The sequence below is a fragment of the Eretmochelys imbricata genome, chromosome 3 (genome assembly GCF_965152235.1).
Source record: "Eretmochelys imbricata isolate rEreImb1 chromosome 3, rEreImb1.hap1, whole genome shotgun sequence".
In the NCBI taxonomy this organism is placed as follows: Eukaryota; Metazoa; Chordata; order Testudines; family Cheloniidae; genus Eretmochelys; species Eretmochelys imbricata.
In genome coordinates, this window is record NC_135574.1 from 31687002 (window position 1) to 31705608 (window position 18607).

Genomic DNA, 18607 nt, shown 5'->3' on the forward strand with positions numbered 1-18607 from the left:
AACCCTCCCCAGCAATATGTTTCAGGTGCCCAGGGCAGCCGTCAGAGAGGTAAACTACTGTGGGGCAAAGGACAGGACTAGGGAAGACCCGGCTGGTGGCTCCTACCCTGCACCTGGCTGGGCTCGGGAGGGTGGGACTTCCTCCTCTGTACAGCATCTGGGGCTGTATCAGACCCACCCACACATTTCTCCCCTGGCTGTAGGAAGCTCTGCCAACTCAGCCCCCTCCCCCACCCTGTGCTTCCTGAACCCATTGCTCCTCAGCTGCCAGGGGAGGGGTCACTGTACAGGGAGCTGCTCCCCCATCCACCGAACCCCCGTGCATCCAGACCCACTGTGACGCATGGCCAGAAAGGGTTAAACATCATGCAAAATAAATGACTCAAATTCAATGCTTAAAGACGTGGGGAAATAATGTTTGTGTTTTTGTGTATTTACATATATATGGGTAATGGTCAACAATGTAATCAACAGTCCCTGTTTATGCTGTATTCTGATAATTCAGAGCTCAGAAGAATATCCTAGCATTTAAATTAACTGTAAACATGGGATATCTCTGTATTCATCTCTCTTTTAAATGTATAGCAAATCATTGGTGAATAGTGGAGGCATTTGTCTTAAGACAGGCAATTGTCTTATGTTAATTTGTATAGCTAAATACAGGTGATAGACTGCCTAATTGATAAATTGCCTTATGTTAATCTGTGTGAATAATTAACAAGGATGCTCAGGAAATAAGGGCCTATTGTTCCCCGAGGGACTCCAACATGTCAAAGACGACCTGAAATTGTATAAAAGATCCTTGGGTCCTGATTCTTTTTATCTCAGATCTGCTTAAGCTTCATCAGGGGAAGTTTGAGCCGCAGGATGAGATCCCAGTTAAGCTGGTACACCCTGGATATGATATTGAACATTGGACTATAACTTATGAACTGAATTCTAAAAGAACTCTTTGCAAATACAAAGCTCACAATCTCTGCTATGAATCTGAACCTCAAGAATTGAACTCATGTCTGTATGTATATTGATCTTTTAACCATTCTCTCTCTCTCTCTCTTGTTTTTTAATAAATTTTAATTTAGTTAATAAAAAATGGCTGTAGTGTGTATTTGGGTAAAACTTGAAATATTCATTAACCTGGAAAGTAATGTATCTGATCCTTTGGAATTGGTAGAACCTTTTATTTTATATGATGAAATAAGACTTTAGAAATCTTCATCATATTTGACTTGGGTACCTGGATGGAGGCCTGAGGCTGGGTTACTTCCAGGGAACTGTGTTGTTGGCTTCTGGGCTACCAATAAGGTAATAAAGAAGCTGTTTTATGCTGGCTTGGTAAATCTGAGTCTTGGAATATCCACCAGCTTTTGGGGGACTGTCTGCCCCATTCTTTGCAGTTCACCCTAATTGAGTGACCTCAGCTGGCTCCCACTGGGACCCCAGTCACACCCCTTCATACCCAGATCCTCCTGACAAGCCACACTCCACCTTCACCTGGACCACCCCGACCAGCCACACGCATCTGGATCCCCACCATACTGAGCCCCACTCCCCCAGCATCTGGACCCCACCACTGAGCCCCGCACAGACAGACCTCTCTAGTGAGCTCTATCCCCCCCCTACACCCAGACACCCCTCCTGCTGAGCCCCAACTACCTTCACTTGGACCCCCCTGCAGAGTCCCATTACTGTTGCACCCAAAACCCCAGAACAAGCCCCTGTGAATCCAGATTCCCCCCCACACACCTGGATCCCCAACTGAGCTGCCTGCACCCAGATTGCCCCACCCATAACCCTCTCAACCTACACCTGGATCCCCCCACACTAACCCCCTTCACACTTGGATCCTGCCTTGCTGAGCCTGCCTGCCCACACCAGGCGCACCTGGCATGGAGGGGCAGGGCCCTGGGGCGTTTCTGGGGCAGGCCCAGTCCTTGCACTGTGTAAGGGTTGGGTGCAGCCTCACCACTGAGTCTGTGTCCTGGGGGGAAGCTGCACAGTGATCTACCACCTCTGTGCAGCTCTGTGCTCCAACGCCATGCTGAAGCCTCCCCATTTATTTGACAAATAAAATTTGCAAAATTTTGCAGAATTTTAAAATATTATGAGCAGAATTTTTATTTTTTTGGCGCAGAATGTCCTCAGGAGTAAAATAGGAGGCAGAAACACACAAATATCCTTCTGTCCAAACTATAAAATGAAAGAGATCACAGTGAAATGTAATGTTAGGCAGTGGGTATGCACTCAAGCGGTTAGCCAGAAAACCCTATAGGGAAGCTATACTTGGGATTTCTGTGGAAATTAAGCAGCATAGATTGGATGTGCACAACCCATTCAGCATTACAGAATGGAGTTTAAAATAAAAAAAGATATCATTACTAGGAGAGCAGATTTATACTGAAAGATTCAGTTATAAACCTCTAAATCAATCAATGGCTTAAATTTCTAGGATAGTACACTTACACACTAGTTAAACCTCATGTAAATGCAAAGTATTTGATACATCTTACTTCTGTCATGAAACACCCTTTATTTACACTCACCTTCAGATTACTAATGTGTTTGAAAACAAATGGATTGTTGATGTTGATTTGCTTGCGGATTTTGTCATTCATAGCATTAACATATGTCTGATACACGGCCATGCATTTCTTTGCCAAAGAGGAAGCATAGTATATTGGGATGTCATGAAGTTCAGGGTGATTCTGCCAGTATTCATCTAGAGGAACATTTTACAAGGCATAAATATATTAGCAGCTTCCAAACATGCATTTTTCAGAATCAACATTGTTTTATAAAGCCAGGTTTAAAAACATTTTCACTGCCATTAGAGACAGGAAATCAAAGTAATAAAAAATGTCGACATGCCTCTTTTGACCTTGGATATGGGGGTGGGGGGAGGGGGAGGGAGGAACCTGAAAAAGAGTAAAGATAAAACAAATCATTAGACAAAAAAGTCAAATCTCAGTTTTTCTCAGTAGAAGACCAGTCAGTCAGACTCCATATAACCACCAATTTTCAACCATCGCCTGTAAATATGCAAGCAGAATCACAGAGCACTCAATTCACTTTTATAACAACTCTGTTTACAGAGAAATGAGTTTTAGTGCATTACTGCTAATCAACAGGCTGACGTATCTATGTTAAATGTTAATTATAAAAAACTTACAGCTAGCAACAAAATCTGTAGAGTCTTGTTAGTGAGACATTAAAAGTTCTGCAAGCCAAATTCACAGATGCATAGAGTTTAAGGTCAGAAGGGACATTAGACCATCTAGCCTGACCTCCTGTATGCCACAGGCCATTAAAATGTCATCCACTTTCCCTGAGCCACAATTCTGCCCTCAGTTTCACCTGTGCAACTCTAATCCAAGAGCCTAAGAGGGAGATCTCTCTTTAAGAGATATATGGGGGGGAGGGGGAGGAGTGGATAGGAGTGAGTTGTGTGTGGGTCACTATTGCTAGGCAGAGTTGCACTCCACATCCAGAAGTTTCTGGAATTGGGTGTGGTAGTTTCTGGGTATGCTCCAATATGTTCCCTGTTGCTGGGGTTAGACTTGATGAGGGCAAACCGTCAGGGCTGCTGCTTTGCAAAAGGCCACGTGAACTGTGTGGGTTGGGAGAAGCTGAGCCCAGGAGCAGAAAACAGCCTGTTTTCCCTAACTCTGAAGCATTTTGCAGCAGGTTAGTGAGTGATATTGTTCCCCAACAGGGAACCATGGGCAGGGTTAATTACAGAAAGGGAAAATTGGGAGGAAAAATTAATTTATTTTAATTGTATACTTTGAATGTTGTTTGATTTTAACCAAACTGTTTTAGTTAAATTGTCTCAACTAGTCTGAGTCACCAACTTTTCTTTAAATGTGGGGAAAAAGTAATTTATACTTTGCTATTCTTAGTTTTACATTTTGTATAACAGTTTTTTTTTTTTTTTTTTTAAATCTATACACTTAACTGCGTGACTGGTTAATGAGTTAGCTGACTGGCTAAAAGTGATTTCAGAAGAGGAAGAGTCTGCCTGGATTCCAAGTGAAATTCCTATAAGCAAGTGGAGGGAAGATGTTGCTTTGGACTCAGCAGACTATAGATTTGGTGATCAAAGCCTCTGAGACTCACGTGAACTCAACCTAAGCTTTTGGGAACTCTGAGTTCCTTCTCACTGTGTTTCTGTGGGGATTGACCTGTTTAGATTTAATTTGTTTTCTTTATGTTTATGTATAACTGTGAAGATAATGTATGTGAATTCTATAATAGCAATGCTATGTAGTAAACATTAAGTTATTTATTATTAATTATGTTTCTTTAAATTAAGATTTATAAAGTTGGTACTTAATTATGTTAATCCCTTTTGTTCTTTTGGGGACTTGAATGTTGGGAGGTTGATCCTGGGCAATCCTTCCTGAAGCTCCTTAGAGACTGAATTCTGGGTCTCCGGCTGCTTTTCTATTGGAGTTGAGTTTTTTTAGGCACTGAAGAAGGGTAATGAAGTGAGCTCTAGCCCACACAAAGGTTACATAACTATTGCCTTCAATAGGTTTGAACAGGCATAAATATTGGAACTTATTGAACAGTTCTATTCAAGATGTACAATAGATTTCAGCTCACTATCTCTTAGCTGTTTCTTCTGGAAGACTAACAGAAGTAGTAAAAACCCAACCTACCAAAAAACAAAAAGACAATAAACGCCCACTCATTTGGTTACTTGATAGCAGCAGCCACGACCCCCGCAAAGACGTACAAGAAGCTGGTCTGTTGAGTAATAGGTGTCACTTAATCACTTTTAAGAGTGGAACCCTACTTTAAATGTTAGGATTCCAAGAAAAGGATTGATTGTAGTGTAGAACATTTTCTGCATAATTAGGCACTCCCTTGTGTGTCTAGTTTTAGTTGATGTATTTTCTTTTTTTCTTTCTCTCTTTTTTAAGAGGCATACTAATGTCATGTCAGGTTACAGAGGGACCTGGACAAATTGGAGGATTGGGCCAAAAGAAATCTGATGAGGTTCAATAAGGATAAGTGCAGGGTCCTGCACTTAGGACGGAAGATGCCAATGCACAGCTACAGACTAGGGACCGAATGGCTAGGCAGCAGTTCTGCGGAAAAGGACCTAGGGGTGACAGTGGACGAGAAGCTGGATATAAGTCAGCAGTGTGCCCTTGTTGCCAAGAAGGCCAATGGCATTTTGGGATGTATAAGTAGGGGCATAGCGAGCAGATCGAGGGACATGATCGTCCCCCTCTATTCGACATTGGTGAGGCCTCATCTGGAGTACTGTGTCCAGTTTTGGGCCCCACACTACAAGAAGGATGTGGATAAATTGGAGAGCGTCCAGCGAAGGGCAACAAAAATGATTAGGGGTCTGGAACACATGAGTTATGAGGAGAGGCTGAGGGAACTGGGATTGTTTAGTCTGCAGAAGAGAAGAATGAGGGGGGATTTGATAGCTGCTTTCAACTACCTGAGAGGTGGTTCCAGAGAGGATGGTTCTAGACTATTCTCAGTGGTAGAAGAGGACAGGACAAGGAGTAATGGTCTCAAGTTGCAGTGGGGGAGGTTTAGCTTGGATATTAGGAAAAACTTTTTCACTAGGAGGGTGGTGAAACACTGGAATGCGTTGCCTAGGGAGGTGGTGGAATCTCCTTCCTTAGAAGTTTTTAAGGTCAGGCTTGACAAAGCCCTGGCTGGGATGATTTAATTGGGGATTGGTCCTGCTTTTGAGCAGGGGGTTGGACTAGATGACCTCCTGAGGTCCCTTCCAACCCTGATATTCTATGATTCTTTGTATAGGAAATAGAGAACAAAGAACTACAAATTAATGGTTACATTAGATTTTTAAAATTTATATTTTAAATATCCTTTGTTATAACTCCCCCCCCCCGGACCCGTGACCAAGTGTAACAAAATATTTAAATAATGGAATTGTAGAATATAGAAAAATATAACTCATACCTAATGTACACCCATAGGCCTGAACTTCCAGTCTGCACTTACGCAGATCAATAACTTATTCTGAGAATAAGCACCAGATTTAAATGCTGAGCTGAGTTAAAATGGAAACTGGAGAGAACTCTCAGTATTTCAAGATCATTCTTGTTTTGAAATCAGCATGCCTAAATACAAGTATTTGCCTTTGAAGGGTTTTGTGAGGGGACCCTCAGAAAAGTTTATATGAGAGGCGAAAAAAAAAGTTGTCAAAAATCATTCACATAGTGCAAGTAAGGGCACAAAAGGAAATGAAAGAGCCCTGCAGTATTTTCCTTTATACTTAACTTAATGATTACAGTTTGATTAAATAAGTGTTTATGTTTACCACTGCTTTTAATTTTCATTTTAAAGGTGAACTGTAAAGGATTTATAACAATTGTGTTTTTGACAATTATTTAAGCTTCTTTATGATATGTAAAACAGGCCTGACAGGTTTAAAAAAGGCAGAAAAAAATCTTAGTGATATCAGACGTCCAGTCTGGTCTTTCCAGTTTTCTCAGATGTATTTCTGAATTACTGAGCCTTAACTGAAGGGAAGAGGCACTGAATCTTTTCAACATGAACAACTTCCTTTTAGTTGCTTAGTTTTAAGTCACTTGTAATTTCATAATTTTACTGTTCTCTTAATGCCAGTCTTCTCAAGTACAGAAGACCCCAATATCAAATTTAAACCACCTGCTCTCCAAAATCCCACCCCCACCCAAAAACACTTTTTTTGGGGGCGGGAGGGAGGTTGTTTTGTTTTGTTTTGTTTTTTTTTACAGAGGGGGACAAAAATCTTCCAGGTATTCTTTTTACATCACAAAGCAGCAAAAAAAGGGCACAAGCTCAATTTTTTTTCTATTTTTCTGAAGGTAAAGGAATGTTGGGTTAAACAAACTCATTTTATGTGAACTTGGATAAAAATCATTTTTTAAAAAAATTAAAAAAACAGGTGTTTTTAATTTAAATCGGATTTTTCATTTTGTTATTAAAAGAATATTTTTCTTTTAAAAAATAAACCTGTTTAAAATTAAATCTGAATTTAATACAAAATATATTAAGGCCTAAATTTATAATCTCTTAAAACATTTAAATAAAAAATAAACATGCTTAATCCATGAGGCTCTATCAAAATCTTTTGAGTTAAAAGCTGTTTATCTATGTAAAGAAAGAATCGGGGGGGAAATCTAACTTCTGAGGTCAATCTTTATAAAAGTGGCACAATAGGTGATGTACCATATTAAGGGCTTGATTCTGTGGGGGACTCAGGGGCTGTGCTACTGGGTGCAAGAAATTTGCAGTCATCACAGGTGTTGGGACCCAGCCTCTGACTCCAAGAGACACCATCACGTATATCAGCAGGATTATCCACTCGTCTTAGCGTATGCGCAATATGCCTCAGGTGGCACATGACCAGGATTCATCACTGAATTTGGTCCAGTGGTTGGGTCATTAGCTTCCCTGGCTTGGGCGAGGTACTGACGGGAAATGCGATGTGAACGTTGATCCATGCCTCCCCGAATCATCCACTATGTGAGCTCATACTCCTATTTTATAGCTTCTCCCTACGTGAGCTCTGACTGGCTCAGTTTGCAAATTATGAATATTTATGACTCCAGTCTCCATGGAAACTTACTCTCCTACTCATGCAAAATCACTGATCTGCCCAGTAACTACCAGCCCTTACTTCTGGACGGTTCTTGGCACTTTAACTAAATGGCCTTGCTGTCTCCTTGCATATGTACACAGACAGAGATACAAACAGAAATCAGTTAATGGCTGAACTGCCTCCCCCTCACTCTCTGAATAACTAAAACAGTGCAGTGCAAAAGGCATATTGGTAACCTGACCAGAAGTCTTGGATTGTTGTTAGTGCTTTTGTTTTTCTGGGAATGGGTGGGAGAATTATGTAACAAGGGAGAAGGAGAAGAAAGTGCAACCAGAAAGGAGCAACACTGGTTTCAAAGCAGGTCTCTGAGAAGAAGGGGTAGTATTCTTCAGACTGTAGCCTCTAGTGTTTCAACATCTGAGAACTGGAGAAAAAAAAACTTGCCATGGTTGCAGGTTATAGAAGACTATTTGGGGATAGTTTCAAGAAATTCCTGTACCTCTAGGTAAAAAAGGACCACGTGCCAAATGGAAATAGTGTAACGAGGAGACGCAAGGCCTGGCTGTCAGAATGAAACATGAAAAATGCTCCTCAGAAGGCCATGACTTTGAAGATGATATGGACACGTCTGAACAATTTGGATCAACTGGTTATTAAACTTATTTTTGCACCATTCTTATGGATTGTATATCAAGTCTTACTATGTTAGCAACTGATGACAGATTATGATCATACATTTGTGTTTTGGTTGAATACCCTGACAAATTTCAAAATATTTTTGTTCAAAATATTAATTGGTATGTTATTTTGTTGTGGGTGCATTTATCAGTTACATTTTTACAGTTACGGCCAGTTTTCTGAAATGATTTTTTATTGCTTAATATCATCAAATCTCCTAGGTGAAGATTTCCTGATTAAAAGTGAAGTTTCATTATGCATTTAATGAATGTTAATATTTTAAAAAGTTTTTTTCAAGCTGTTTTGTATACTGTTAGATATAAGCGATTTGGTATATTGCTAGATATAAGCGTTTAAACAGATTTAGATAATCCTTATAATTTATTAATTATATTCCCTATAAAACGGGGTTTAGAATAAATCATATCATTTAAATAGCGTGCAAACAGCTGCAGTAGAAGGACTCTTTCACTTAATCTCATTTTCTTTAAAGCACTACACACTGAGTAAAGCTCAGTGAGAGAGACTTTTTTTTTACCATTTTGTTTCAGGCTGCAGCTTAGACATAAGGGGTTATGAACATCCATCATCTGCAATGTTCACTACTTCAGAGTCATGTGCTGCAACCACCAGCAGTGCCACAACTGAACATACTTCAGACAGTATTACCTGTACCAAAAGAAAGACTTTCCTCATCATCCAGCAAAACGATGGATGAGTTTGTAATCAGGACCAGCAGATTTCAACAAGACTCCATCGATGAAAAGACTGCTCAGTTAATTTACTCAACAAATTCAACCTTTCATCTTGTTCAGAACAAATATTTCAGTTGCATGGTTCAATCATTATGATAGGCTACACTTCATCTGGCAGAGCAGACATCACTGGAAGGTTGCTGGATATAGTGTGTGAGAGGGAAACTGAATAATGTGCAAAAAACATTAGGGAAAAAATTCATTGTTTTTAGTCTTGATGGGTGAAGCAATGTATATAATGATCCAGTAGTATGTGCTTGTGTGACAACAGAAGGTGGAGCGGAATAAAAGAAGTCTGTCTTACAGAAACAACTGATACAAAAGGAAATGCCCATACAGGAGAATACATGCAAAGAAATAGCAGTAAAAGCTAAAACAAACTGAACAAAAATTCAAGTGTCAATAAATGTGTAGCTTTATCACTGCACATGTAGCAAAGATGAGAAGAAACCTAGAAGATAATGAAGGGAACATGAAATTTATAACATATGGTGCAGCATTCATTTGACTCATCTTTTAGCCAAAGACTTAAGTACAACTCCAGGAATAAAGGAGCATGCTACTGAAATTGGAAAATACTTCCATAACAACCACTTTGCTTCAGCTTCACTAGGAGAACTGGAGGAGCCAAATTAATTGTCCCCCAAGATGTACAATGGAATTCAGTGGTTGACTGTTTTGAGCTATTTATTATGAACTGGCTTACTCTGATGATAATTTGTGAAGAATATTGTGACAGAATTGATGGAACAGCCAAGTAGTCACCATTGGACTAAAGAAAAATATGCTGAATATATGTAAACCGATTTCCATAGCCTTGGACAAATTGTAGAACGATTGCTAAAATATTGCCGACGCTGTTGAAATTTGGAAAGAACTTCAAGAGGCAATAAGGAAAGAAATACCAACCACAAAATTAAACTGCAGGCAGCAAAGAAGCAGATAGATCAAGCATTTACTCCTCATTTTCTTGCAAATATTCTCAACCCAGCGTACCACGGTATAAGATGTTGCTGCTATGACATGGGCATCTAATAATCAGCCATCAATCATGCCACCCATAATAAATTTCAGAACTGGAGGTGAATCATTCAAGCAGAACATGTTTGCTGATGATGTTTGTAAGAAAGTCACAGCACTGAATTGGTGGAAGTCACTAGCTAAGCTCCTGGAACCAGAATTTGTTGAAGTGCTAAACCAGTTTTTGACAGCAGTAGTCGCTTCTGCAGGCACAAAAATAATATTTTCTTAATTTGAATTAATTCATTCAAAGTTGAGAAATTGATTGGGAGTTAAAAAAAGCAGGAAAAGTTGGCTCTCCCTTCTAGTCTATGAATACAAACAAGGGATAGGATGGGATGAGATCTACCAATTTTAAAAGTCTGAAGGAAAGCCTACGTAACTTAGGAGACTTGTTTCATTTTTAAGGGACTTAGACGAGTAGGAAGTTAAGCTCCAGCCACTTGCATTTAGGCATATTTGAAAAATTTCCCAGGCTGTTCTGAAATAATCAGTTTAGTTCATTGGCTACAGAATCCCTCTGTTTCTTAAATAAATCATTAGTTGTAAATGTGAAATGTATTTTGATAAGAGAAGTTTATGTATCCAAAACATTAAAGGTTGTTTTGTTTAATACAAATACATTTTATATGCTGTTTTGTGTGTTTAATTAAATTCTAATTACAATCCTAATGCAGTTTGACACAAATCATGACTAAAAGGCTAGTTATCTAGTAAATAAGCTATACATCATTCACAATTTTCTAACATACTAAAAATATACAATTAATAAGAATGGGAAAATATTAAACTATATATTTGCTTAAGTAATGATATAGTATACAGTCTTTTGTAGGAAAAAGATGTCCCAAATCTTGTGTAAAGGATCTATTTAGTTGTTAATTAACATGCTTTAATGGTTACATCAACAAATGAGAATGCACCTTTCTTTAGACACTAACTGAAGTACAAATGGAAAAGTTGATTAAAATCAGTTATTTAAATCCAGGCTTTCCACTTGGTGATTTAAGTCATCTTGATTTAAATCAAGTCACCCTGGAATTTTTAAGTCATTAGCTCACTGCAAAGGTGGTGAAAGATTTGTTTAAATACATAAATAAATAAATTAAATAAAAACTTATTGTACATAAAAGGACAGCCATTAAAAAATTTCCACTGTATTTTGCTCATTCAGTGTTAAATGATGTGAAGATACATACCTAAGATCAAAAGCAGCTCTTGAGCTCGACCCAAGGCAAAGACGGGAATAAGACCTCTACCTCCTCTGTTTACAATATCATGAACAGTGTTACAGAATCTTGCTTCTCGCTCTTCCCTTTTTTCATGAATATGGGTACCATAGGTGGATTCCTAAGTAGTAAAGTACATAAAGAGCTATTATTAAAACAATGGTATAGACCTTCATCCCAATTTTGTTATACCAGTGGTGGGCAACCTGTGGCCCATCAGGATAATCTGATTGTGGGCTGCGAGACATTTTGCTGATGTTGACCGTCTGCAGGCATGGCCCCCCACATCTCCCAGTGGCCGCAGTTCGCCGTTCCTGGCCAATGGGAGCTGTGGGAAGCAGCGGCCAGCATATCCTTGTGAGTCAAAACTACAACAGCAGAAGAACCTGACTTGGTAGCCAGAGCTGTACTTTGGTGCACTGAGCTGTCCCACCCTCCCTCCCTTTCTTTAAAGCCTTGTCTGCATCGGAGATTTGCCCTTATTTCCGCCATTGGTGGCCAGCCACCAATGCAGCTTCACCAGTGCAAATCCCTAGTGTAGACAGGCAAAGCTGCTCTTTACCCTGCCCGAAACTAAGATAAGCTCCACCAGTACAAACTAGGGGTTGTAAGAGTGCAGCTATGCCAGTGGCTGAAATCAGGGCAAATCCGTGGTCTAGAAAAGGTCTCAGTCTGGAGCCTTAAGGAATTTCTTTAGGAGAAAAGCAGCACAAAACACTATAAATAGGGCCCCTAACAAATCTGTGGTCCATTTTGATCAATTTCACAGCCAGAGAGTTTTAAAATTGGTCAATTTCACATTTTCAGCTGTTTACATCTGAAATTTCAGTGTTATAATTGTGAGGGTCCCAACCCAAAAGGTACCTGGAAGTGGGTCTGATCTTCCCCTTTCTTCTCTCCCCCCGCCCCCCTCTGAGCTGCCACGCAATTGAAGGACAAGTCCTGTCCCTCTCCAGCCCAGCAGGTACTCACAGCTAGTAGCCCTCTGGTTGGGGCGCTTCCAGGAGCAGGGGGAGATTGCACCCACCTCGACAAGCCTCCTCCAGCTGCAGGAACCTCCAGGGCTAGAGCTTCCTGCACAAAGGGGAGGCACTCCGACATGGGTCTGATCTCCCCAAGAGCAGGGGAAGGACAATCCCAAGTCCTCTCCCTCCCCTGCTCAGCCGGGACTTGCAGCTAGGAGCCCGCTGGCTGGGGCGCTCCCAGCAGCAAGGGGGAGATCAGATTTCATGGGGAAGGGCATATTTCACAGTCCATGACACATTTTTCACGGCTGTGAAATTGGTAGGGCCTAACTATAAACTGTTCACAGAATCTAAAAGTAACCCCAAAGATGAAGTACCAGGTTCCACTCTTTTCTTTGAGTCAATACTGAACCAATGCTACATTATGCTGGAAGGAGGCACTATAATGCTGGAGATGCTCTCTTGCAGAGATGTAAAAACAAGGTCTTGACTCTGTGTATTTGCTAAAAGTCCCTCAACACTTCTTGCAAGAAAAGGGGCATTAACCTGTGTCCTGCCCATATTCCCTGATGTAGCTTCGACCATTGTGGCTGGAATTACTTCCTTCTTGTGCTACTCCTGTTCCAGCAGGTTTCTGGACACACCTCTGGGACAAAATTGGGGTTTACACAGGTTAGAGAAGTGACATAGAGCTTTGGACAATGTTTTGAGACTGGCCTGAAACACACTATACAGAAGTTATTATATGCTAAATACTGTACTGATTTCCCCTTTAGCCTGGCTGTAAGGGACACATAATGCACATTGCTAAAGTTACATGTCACCATCAAGCTTCTACCTTTATTCTGACACGCACTTCAGATCTTAGTAATTCCTTCTAGACACTCCCAACTACTAATTTAAAAAAAATCAGTGTGAAACTTACAATGATAAGAATATCAGGTTTAATATTAGGAATCTCAGCTGCCATCAAGTGTCTGTCTTCCTGTCTTGAGAAATCACCTGTATATAAAAGCTGTGATAGAGGAAGAAAAATATTTGACCTGTAATTAGACAGAATGACTAAGTCAGCAAAAAGATATTAACAACATGTTTTGTAGAGGAAAAGTTTAATATTTTAGCAAAGCTAATGTTCATGGATTTATAATAAAAGATTCAAATGTACCTGTATTGAAGACTGCTTTGATAAATACATTGTGCTTATAGGTTTCATTATGAATACAATAAACAAATCCTAATTGCAAGGACTGAAAGATTTCAAGCAGTATATATAAGCAGCTATAAACATAAGTATCAATATTTTTGTAGTTCCTCCTTTCTGTTACAAAAGTGACATTTTTAGAGTTTTGCACGAGTACACAAGCCATTAAGATCGTTTAAAAAAATACACTATTTGATGGATGCAAGAAAGTAAACTCAAGAGCTTCCATTTGAGAATATCAGCACAATGAACAACCATCAAACGGAACTATTTTAATTAGATTATGTTGTACTAAAGACTCTGATATTTCCACATTATTACTTTAAACTGAGAAAACTGCACACTTATTTTTAAAGGAAAACCCATAATTTAAAATGCTTTCTGTAAGGTCTTTATCCTGCTTTCCAACACATTGGTCACTCTCAGATCAATTCTTAAGTGCATAGTGAAGGGCAAATTGAGCCCCAAATAGAGTGAATTACAGGATTTGCACTTCAAAATTTCAACATGCTGTATCCTACAATCACTCATTTTAAGAGAGTTTACATATAAATCATGCTCAAAATCTGAATAAGAACACAGATGACCAGCAGTGGAAAAGATAAATGGTCTGTGTAGCTTGCTATCCTGTAGCCGATACCACATGCTTCAAGAGAAAGCACAGAACATAATGCACATAAAAAAATAATAATTTGAGCAATACACACAACAGAGAAGAAAGGCTGTTTCTTCCCACTACCAAGTGATGATCAGCAAGAAGACCAATACCTGTTCTAATTTTTATTCTAGCTATTTAACTAGAGCAGTGGTTCGCAAACTTGTTCTGCCACTTGTGCAGGGACAGCCCCTGGCGGGCAGCGCCTGTTTGTTTACCTGCTGCGTCCGCAGGTTCGGCCGATCGCGGCTCCCAGTGGTCACGGTTCGCTGCTCCAGGCCAATGGGAGCTGCTGGAAGCGGCGGCGGCCCGTGCTGCTTCCAGCAGCTCCCATTGGCCTGGAGCAGTGAATGGCGGCCACTGGGAGCCGCGATCGGCCGAACCTGCAGACGCGGCAGGTAAACAAACAGGCACTGCCCGCCAGGGGCTTTCCCTGCACAAGCGGCGGAACAAGCTTGGGAACCACTGAACTAGAGTCTTCTCAATATATGTTCTTAACCCTTTCTGAATCTTGCTAAGCCAGAGGTTTTCAAACTTTCATAATGTAAACGATATCTTAATAGAGAAATTATCTTGTGGATCACCACCTTCCCATTTGCAACTACACAAAACATTTTGTCTCCGATTTGTGATCACCTCTTAGTGTGCCTGTGGACATTTTAGAAATTGCTTATAGGGAGGAAGACTGGTTTTCCTGTCCAGATACTGAACTGGAATTCACAAATCTGTGTCTGACACCTGATTCTTCCACAGACTTGTTGTATAAGCTTGGACAAATTATTAAATTTTTCTGTGCTTCAGCTCCCTGTACATAAAAATGGGAAAAAGAATATTTCCCTACCTCACAAGGGTGTTGTGAAGATTAATTAATTAATGTGAGGCACTATAATGATGGAGGCTAGTTTAAGTTCCTAGACAGACAGACAGACATAGGAAAGTAAAGTATTTATGGATTAAGTTGCCTTTTAATGCAATTTAACTACTGGATGCAAGGACAGCTAGCAACAGGTTACCAGCCAGCTCTCAGCAGACCACATTTTGGTAATCTCTGTGCTAAGTAATTCCAAGCTTAGATCATATACTTAAAATTCACCTCTTCCATAAAGCCCACATATACTATCTCACTTAAATAAAACTGCTGTCACTCACCCGCTATAACTGATTAAAAATAATATTTCAAAACAAAGCCTCCTACTGGGTCTTCCAGGGTGTTTGATTTGGGGTTCCTTGCCTGTTTTCAAATTTTCAGCTCTGAACACATTGCCAATGCTTAAAAACTAATAATAAATTTTTTTGACAAGGTGTTACTGCTCTATACTAAAAAAATACCTTCACACCAGCTATTTCAATCATAAACATGGCTGCTCCCAGGACATGGCCCGCATGGTAACACCAGAACTTGATTCCTGCCACCTCTTTTACTTCATGAAAGTTGATGGTTTCAATTTTGTCCATGCTTTCTTCCAGATCTGTCTCCGTATACAGCATGTCATCTGCTGAAATATTGCTGTATAAAAATGAAATGGCTAAGTATCAGCGAGTTTCACTGGTTTATGTTACAGAATAATTACAGATGTGCTCCTTTGATAGATTTTGTAACTCCACCTAAGATCCCCATTCAAAACTGCAGATTCCTTCCAAATTAAATATTGAACCAGCTAGAGCCACGGTTTCTAACACAATTTCCCTAACCAGTATGAACAGGTAATATTTTCAGAAAGGCCACCTTAGACTTTCTTTTTCATGCAAGGCAGTGTCTTGTACTACCAACACAATGGGTTCCCAATGGGCACTACTTTAATACAAATAATAAAAAAATAATTTATTGCCTGCTTTAGTAACCAGATCATAACACAGTTCTCACACAAAAAAGCCTGCCTATGCCTGTTAGCAAAAACTACACTTAATGATAGCTATATCTATCACACATCTGATCCCAGTGTGGAGAGGGATACCACATACTGCTGAGCTAAATCTATGTGGAGGATAGTTAGCATACATTAATTATGACGTATTTCCCAAATTCAGATTCTGTCATTCATGTAAAAACAAATGTATACTATTACTCTTATGATTCATAATACACTGTATGCAACATAGTTGTAGCTGTGTCAGTCCCAGGATATTGGAGACCATGGGTGAAGAAATATCTTTTATTGGACCAACCTCTGTTGGCGAGGAAGACAAGCTTTTGAGCCACACAGAGCTCTTCATACAGGGCTAGAAAAGGTTCTCCAAGCTTCACAGCAAAATGCAAGGTGGAACCGATTGTTTAGCATCAGTGGTTAGTGTTTTAGGCTCTCTTCCTACTACAGTTAGCCTAGAATGGTGCCTTGGAATGTGAGCTATGTCTACATTACCGCGGTAAGTCGACGGCAGAGAAACTCCCATCGACTTACCTTACTCTTCTTGTTGGGGTAGAGTACAGGGGTCGACTGGAGAGGTCTTTACTAGACCTGCGAAATGGACTGCTGGTGGATCGATCTCAGAGTGTCGATCCCGCTGTAGTGTAGACCTGCCCTAAGGTAGAGTGGCTCAAAGCTATTTTCGTTAGTACCCCTGCATTCATAAGATAAAGAGGAAGGGACTAGTGGGTTACAGATTGTTGCAATAAGCCATAAATCCAGCGTCTCTATTCAGGCCATGATTTCTAGTGTCTAGCAGAGTTATGAATTTAAGCTCCCAGCCTAGCCTTCCGAAAGTGTTGTGCAGGTTTCCTTTGAGGATTAGGAGTGATAGAGACACTGTATCTGACCTCTCACCAACAGAAGATAAAAGATATTACCTCACACACCTTCTCTCTAATAATACACTGGTCCATTAACCTTTTTTCCTTTTAACTGACCTTTTGTGTTTTAAAATTAAACTATCTGGTGAAATTGTAAAATGTACAATTAATATTTGTGGAACTCCCAAATTATGCTCAGGGCTCAAACGTCGTACAAAAAGGATGGCCCCTCTCCCAAAATACAGAAGAATAATGAAGAAAGGAGGAACCAATATAGGCATGTAACCAAGCAGCCCAGTGTTCTCCCACAATCCTGGACATCACGGCTGCTCTCCTCTGTCTGCAACTTCATGAAGGCAGACCAGCAGTTCGGCACCACGCTTTGGCCACACTCTCTTTGCTCTCACTTGCCACCAGTTTCTCTGCCTCTATGGCAGCAGACAGTAGTGATTGCTATTGCTCCCGCTCTTTTTCAATTTGAGCTGTTTCTGCTCAGTTTTTGAGCAGAGGGGAGCAACGTTTTCCCTCTCCAACATTGGTCCTCCTCCCTCAGGATTTAATTCTCTCTAAGCCTCTGCTGTAGCATTGCCCTGCTCAGCTCCTCTGCCCCTTGAAGGCATGGCAGAGCAGCTAAGAAAACACCAGATTAGATCCAAGCAGTGTTCTATTTGTGAATCTCCTAGTTTTGGCAGATAGTGAGTTGTGCACAGCTTGCACACAGCCAACCAGTCCTGGGGCTGCAAGTCAAACAGGCAGGTGGGGTCCCCAACCCACCTAGGCAGTCGCAACTCCAAAGGGGGAAGAATGGACCAGGAACCCCCGTGCAGAGGAGGGAGAGGCTTCAAAAACCGATGAGGATGTCGACAACTTGACTAAGGGAACCGAACTGTCTCGCTCTGAATGTGAACAGGATTGGTGGAAAATGCAGCCAAGTTTTTTCTCCCCTGAGAAATTTCAAGCTATGTGCAACAAGGTTGTTTCCATGATTCAAATCCAACCTGAGCAGGCTCTTGAGAGTAAACCTCAGAGTAAATAGGTTCCCACCAAATCCACTCCTGAGGTGGTGATACCCCTTCACTCCTCCTTCAAGAAAGTGATTAGGGATGAGTGGAAAAAGCCTTATAAGGCAAGCGCATTAACAAGAGCAACTTCAGGCTCCATAACATTCAAGAACCAAAAGGGATCTATTCCTGATACCAAACGCTGACCCGCCACAGGGTCCCTCACCAGGGACATGGTTATTCCCTAAGGGTACGTCTCCACTATCCTTCGGATCGGCGCGTAGTGATCGGTCTATCGGGGATCGATTTATCGCGTCTCATCTAGACACGGTAAATCAATCCCTGAATCGATACCTGTACTCCACCTTGGCAGAAGGAGTAAGCAGAGTCGACGGGGGAGCCACTGAGGTCAATTCACCGCCGTGAGGACGGCCAGATACTTCCAGATATGAACTAAGATACTTCGACTTCAGCTACGCGAATAGGATAGCTGAAGTTGCGTATTTAGTTCGAAAACCCCACCCCAGTGTAGCCCAGACCTTAGAGAGGGTGTTCTATACTAAGGACACCACAGACAGAAAGATGGAGGCTACTCTCAAAAATGACTTTGAGGACTCCCCCACCACCGTCCGAGTGTCTCTGGCAGTTCTCTGCTTTGCAGGAGCATCTCTTTCCTAGCTGGAAGATCTCAAAACACTTAAAGGAAGAGATCACCCTGACTTTGGTTCAATTTTAAAGAAAGTCTCCCTAGCAACAGCTTTTGTAGCTGATGCCTCAACAGATGCAATGAGGATCTCAG

General features: G+C 40.8%; 1 protein-coding gene across 1 annotated transcript in view; it reads right to left on the reverse strand.

Annotated features, from left to right (window-relative positions):
* CPSF3 (cleavage and polyadenylation specific factor 3) overlaps window positions 1–18607 on the reverse strand; it is a 55708-nt gene that overhangs the window by 22890 nt on the left and 14211 nt on the right. Inside the window, exons 5-8 of the mRNA XM_077812546.1 lie at window positions 15409–15586; window positions 13149–13238; window positions 11229–11379; window positions 2544–2719 (exon numbers count right to left, since the gene is read on the reverse strand). Coding sequence (XP_077668672.1) covers window positions 2544–2719; window positions 11229–11379; window positions 13149–13238; window positions 15409–15586 — 595 coding nt within the window. The remainder of the gene's footprint in view (window positions 1–2543; window positions 2720–11228; window positions 11380–13148; window positions 13239–15408; window positions 15587–18607) is intronic.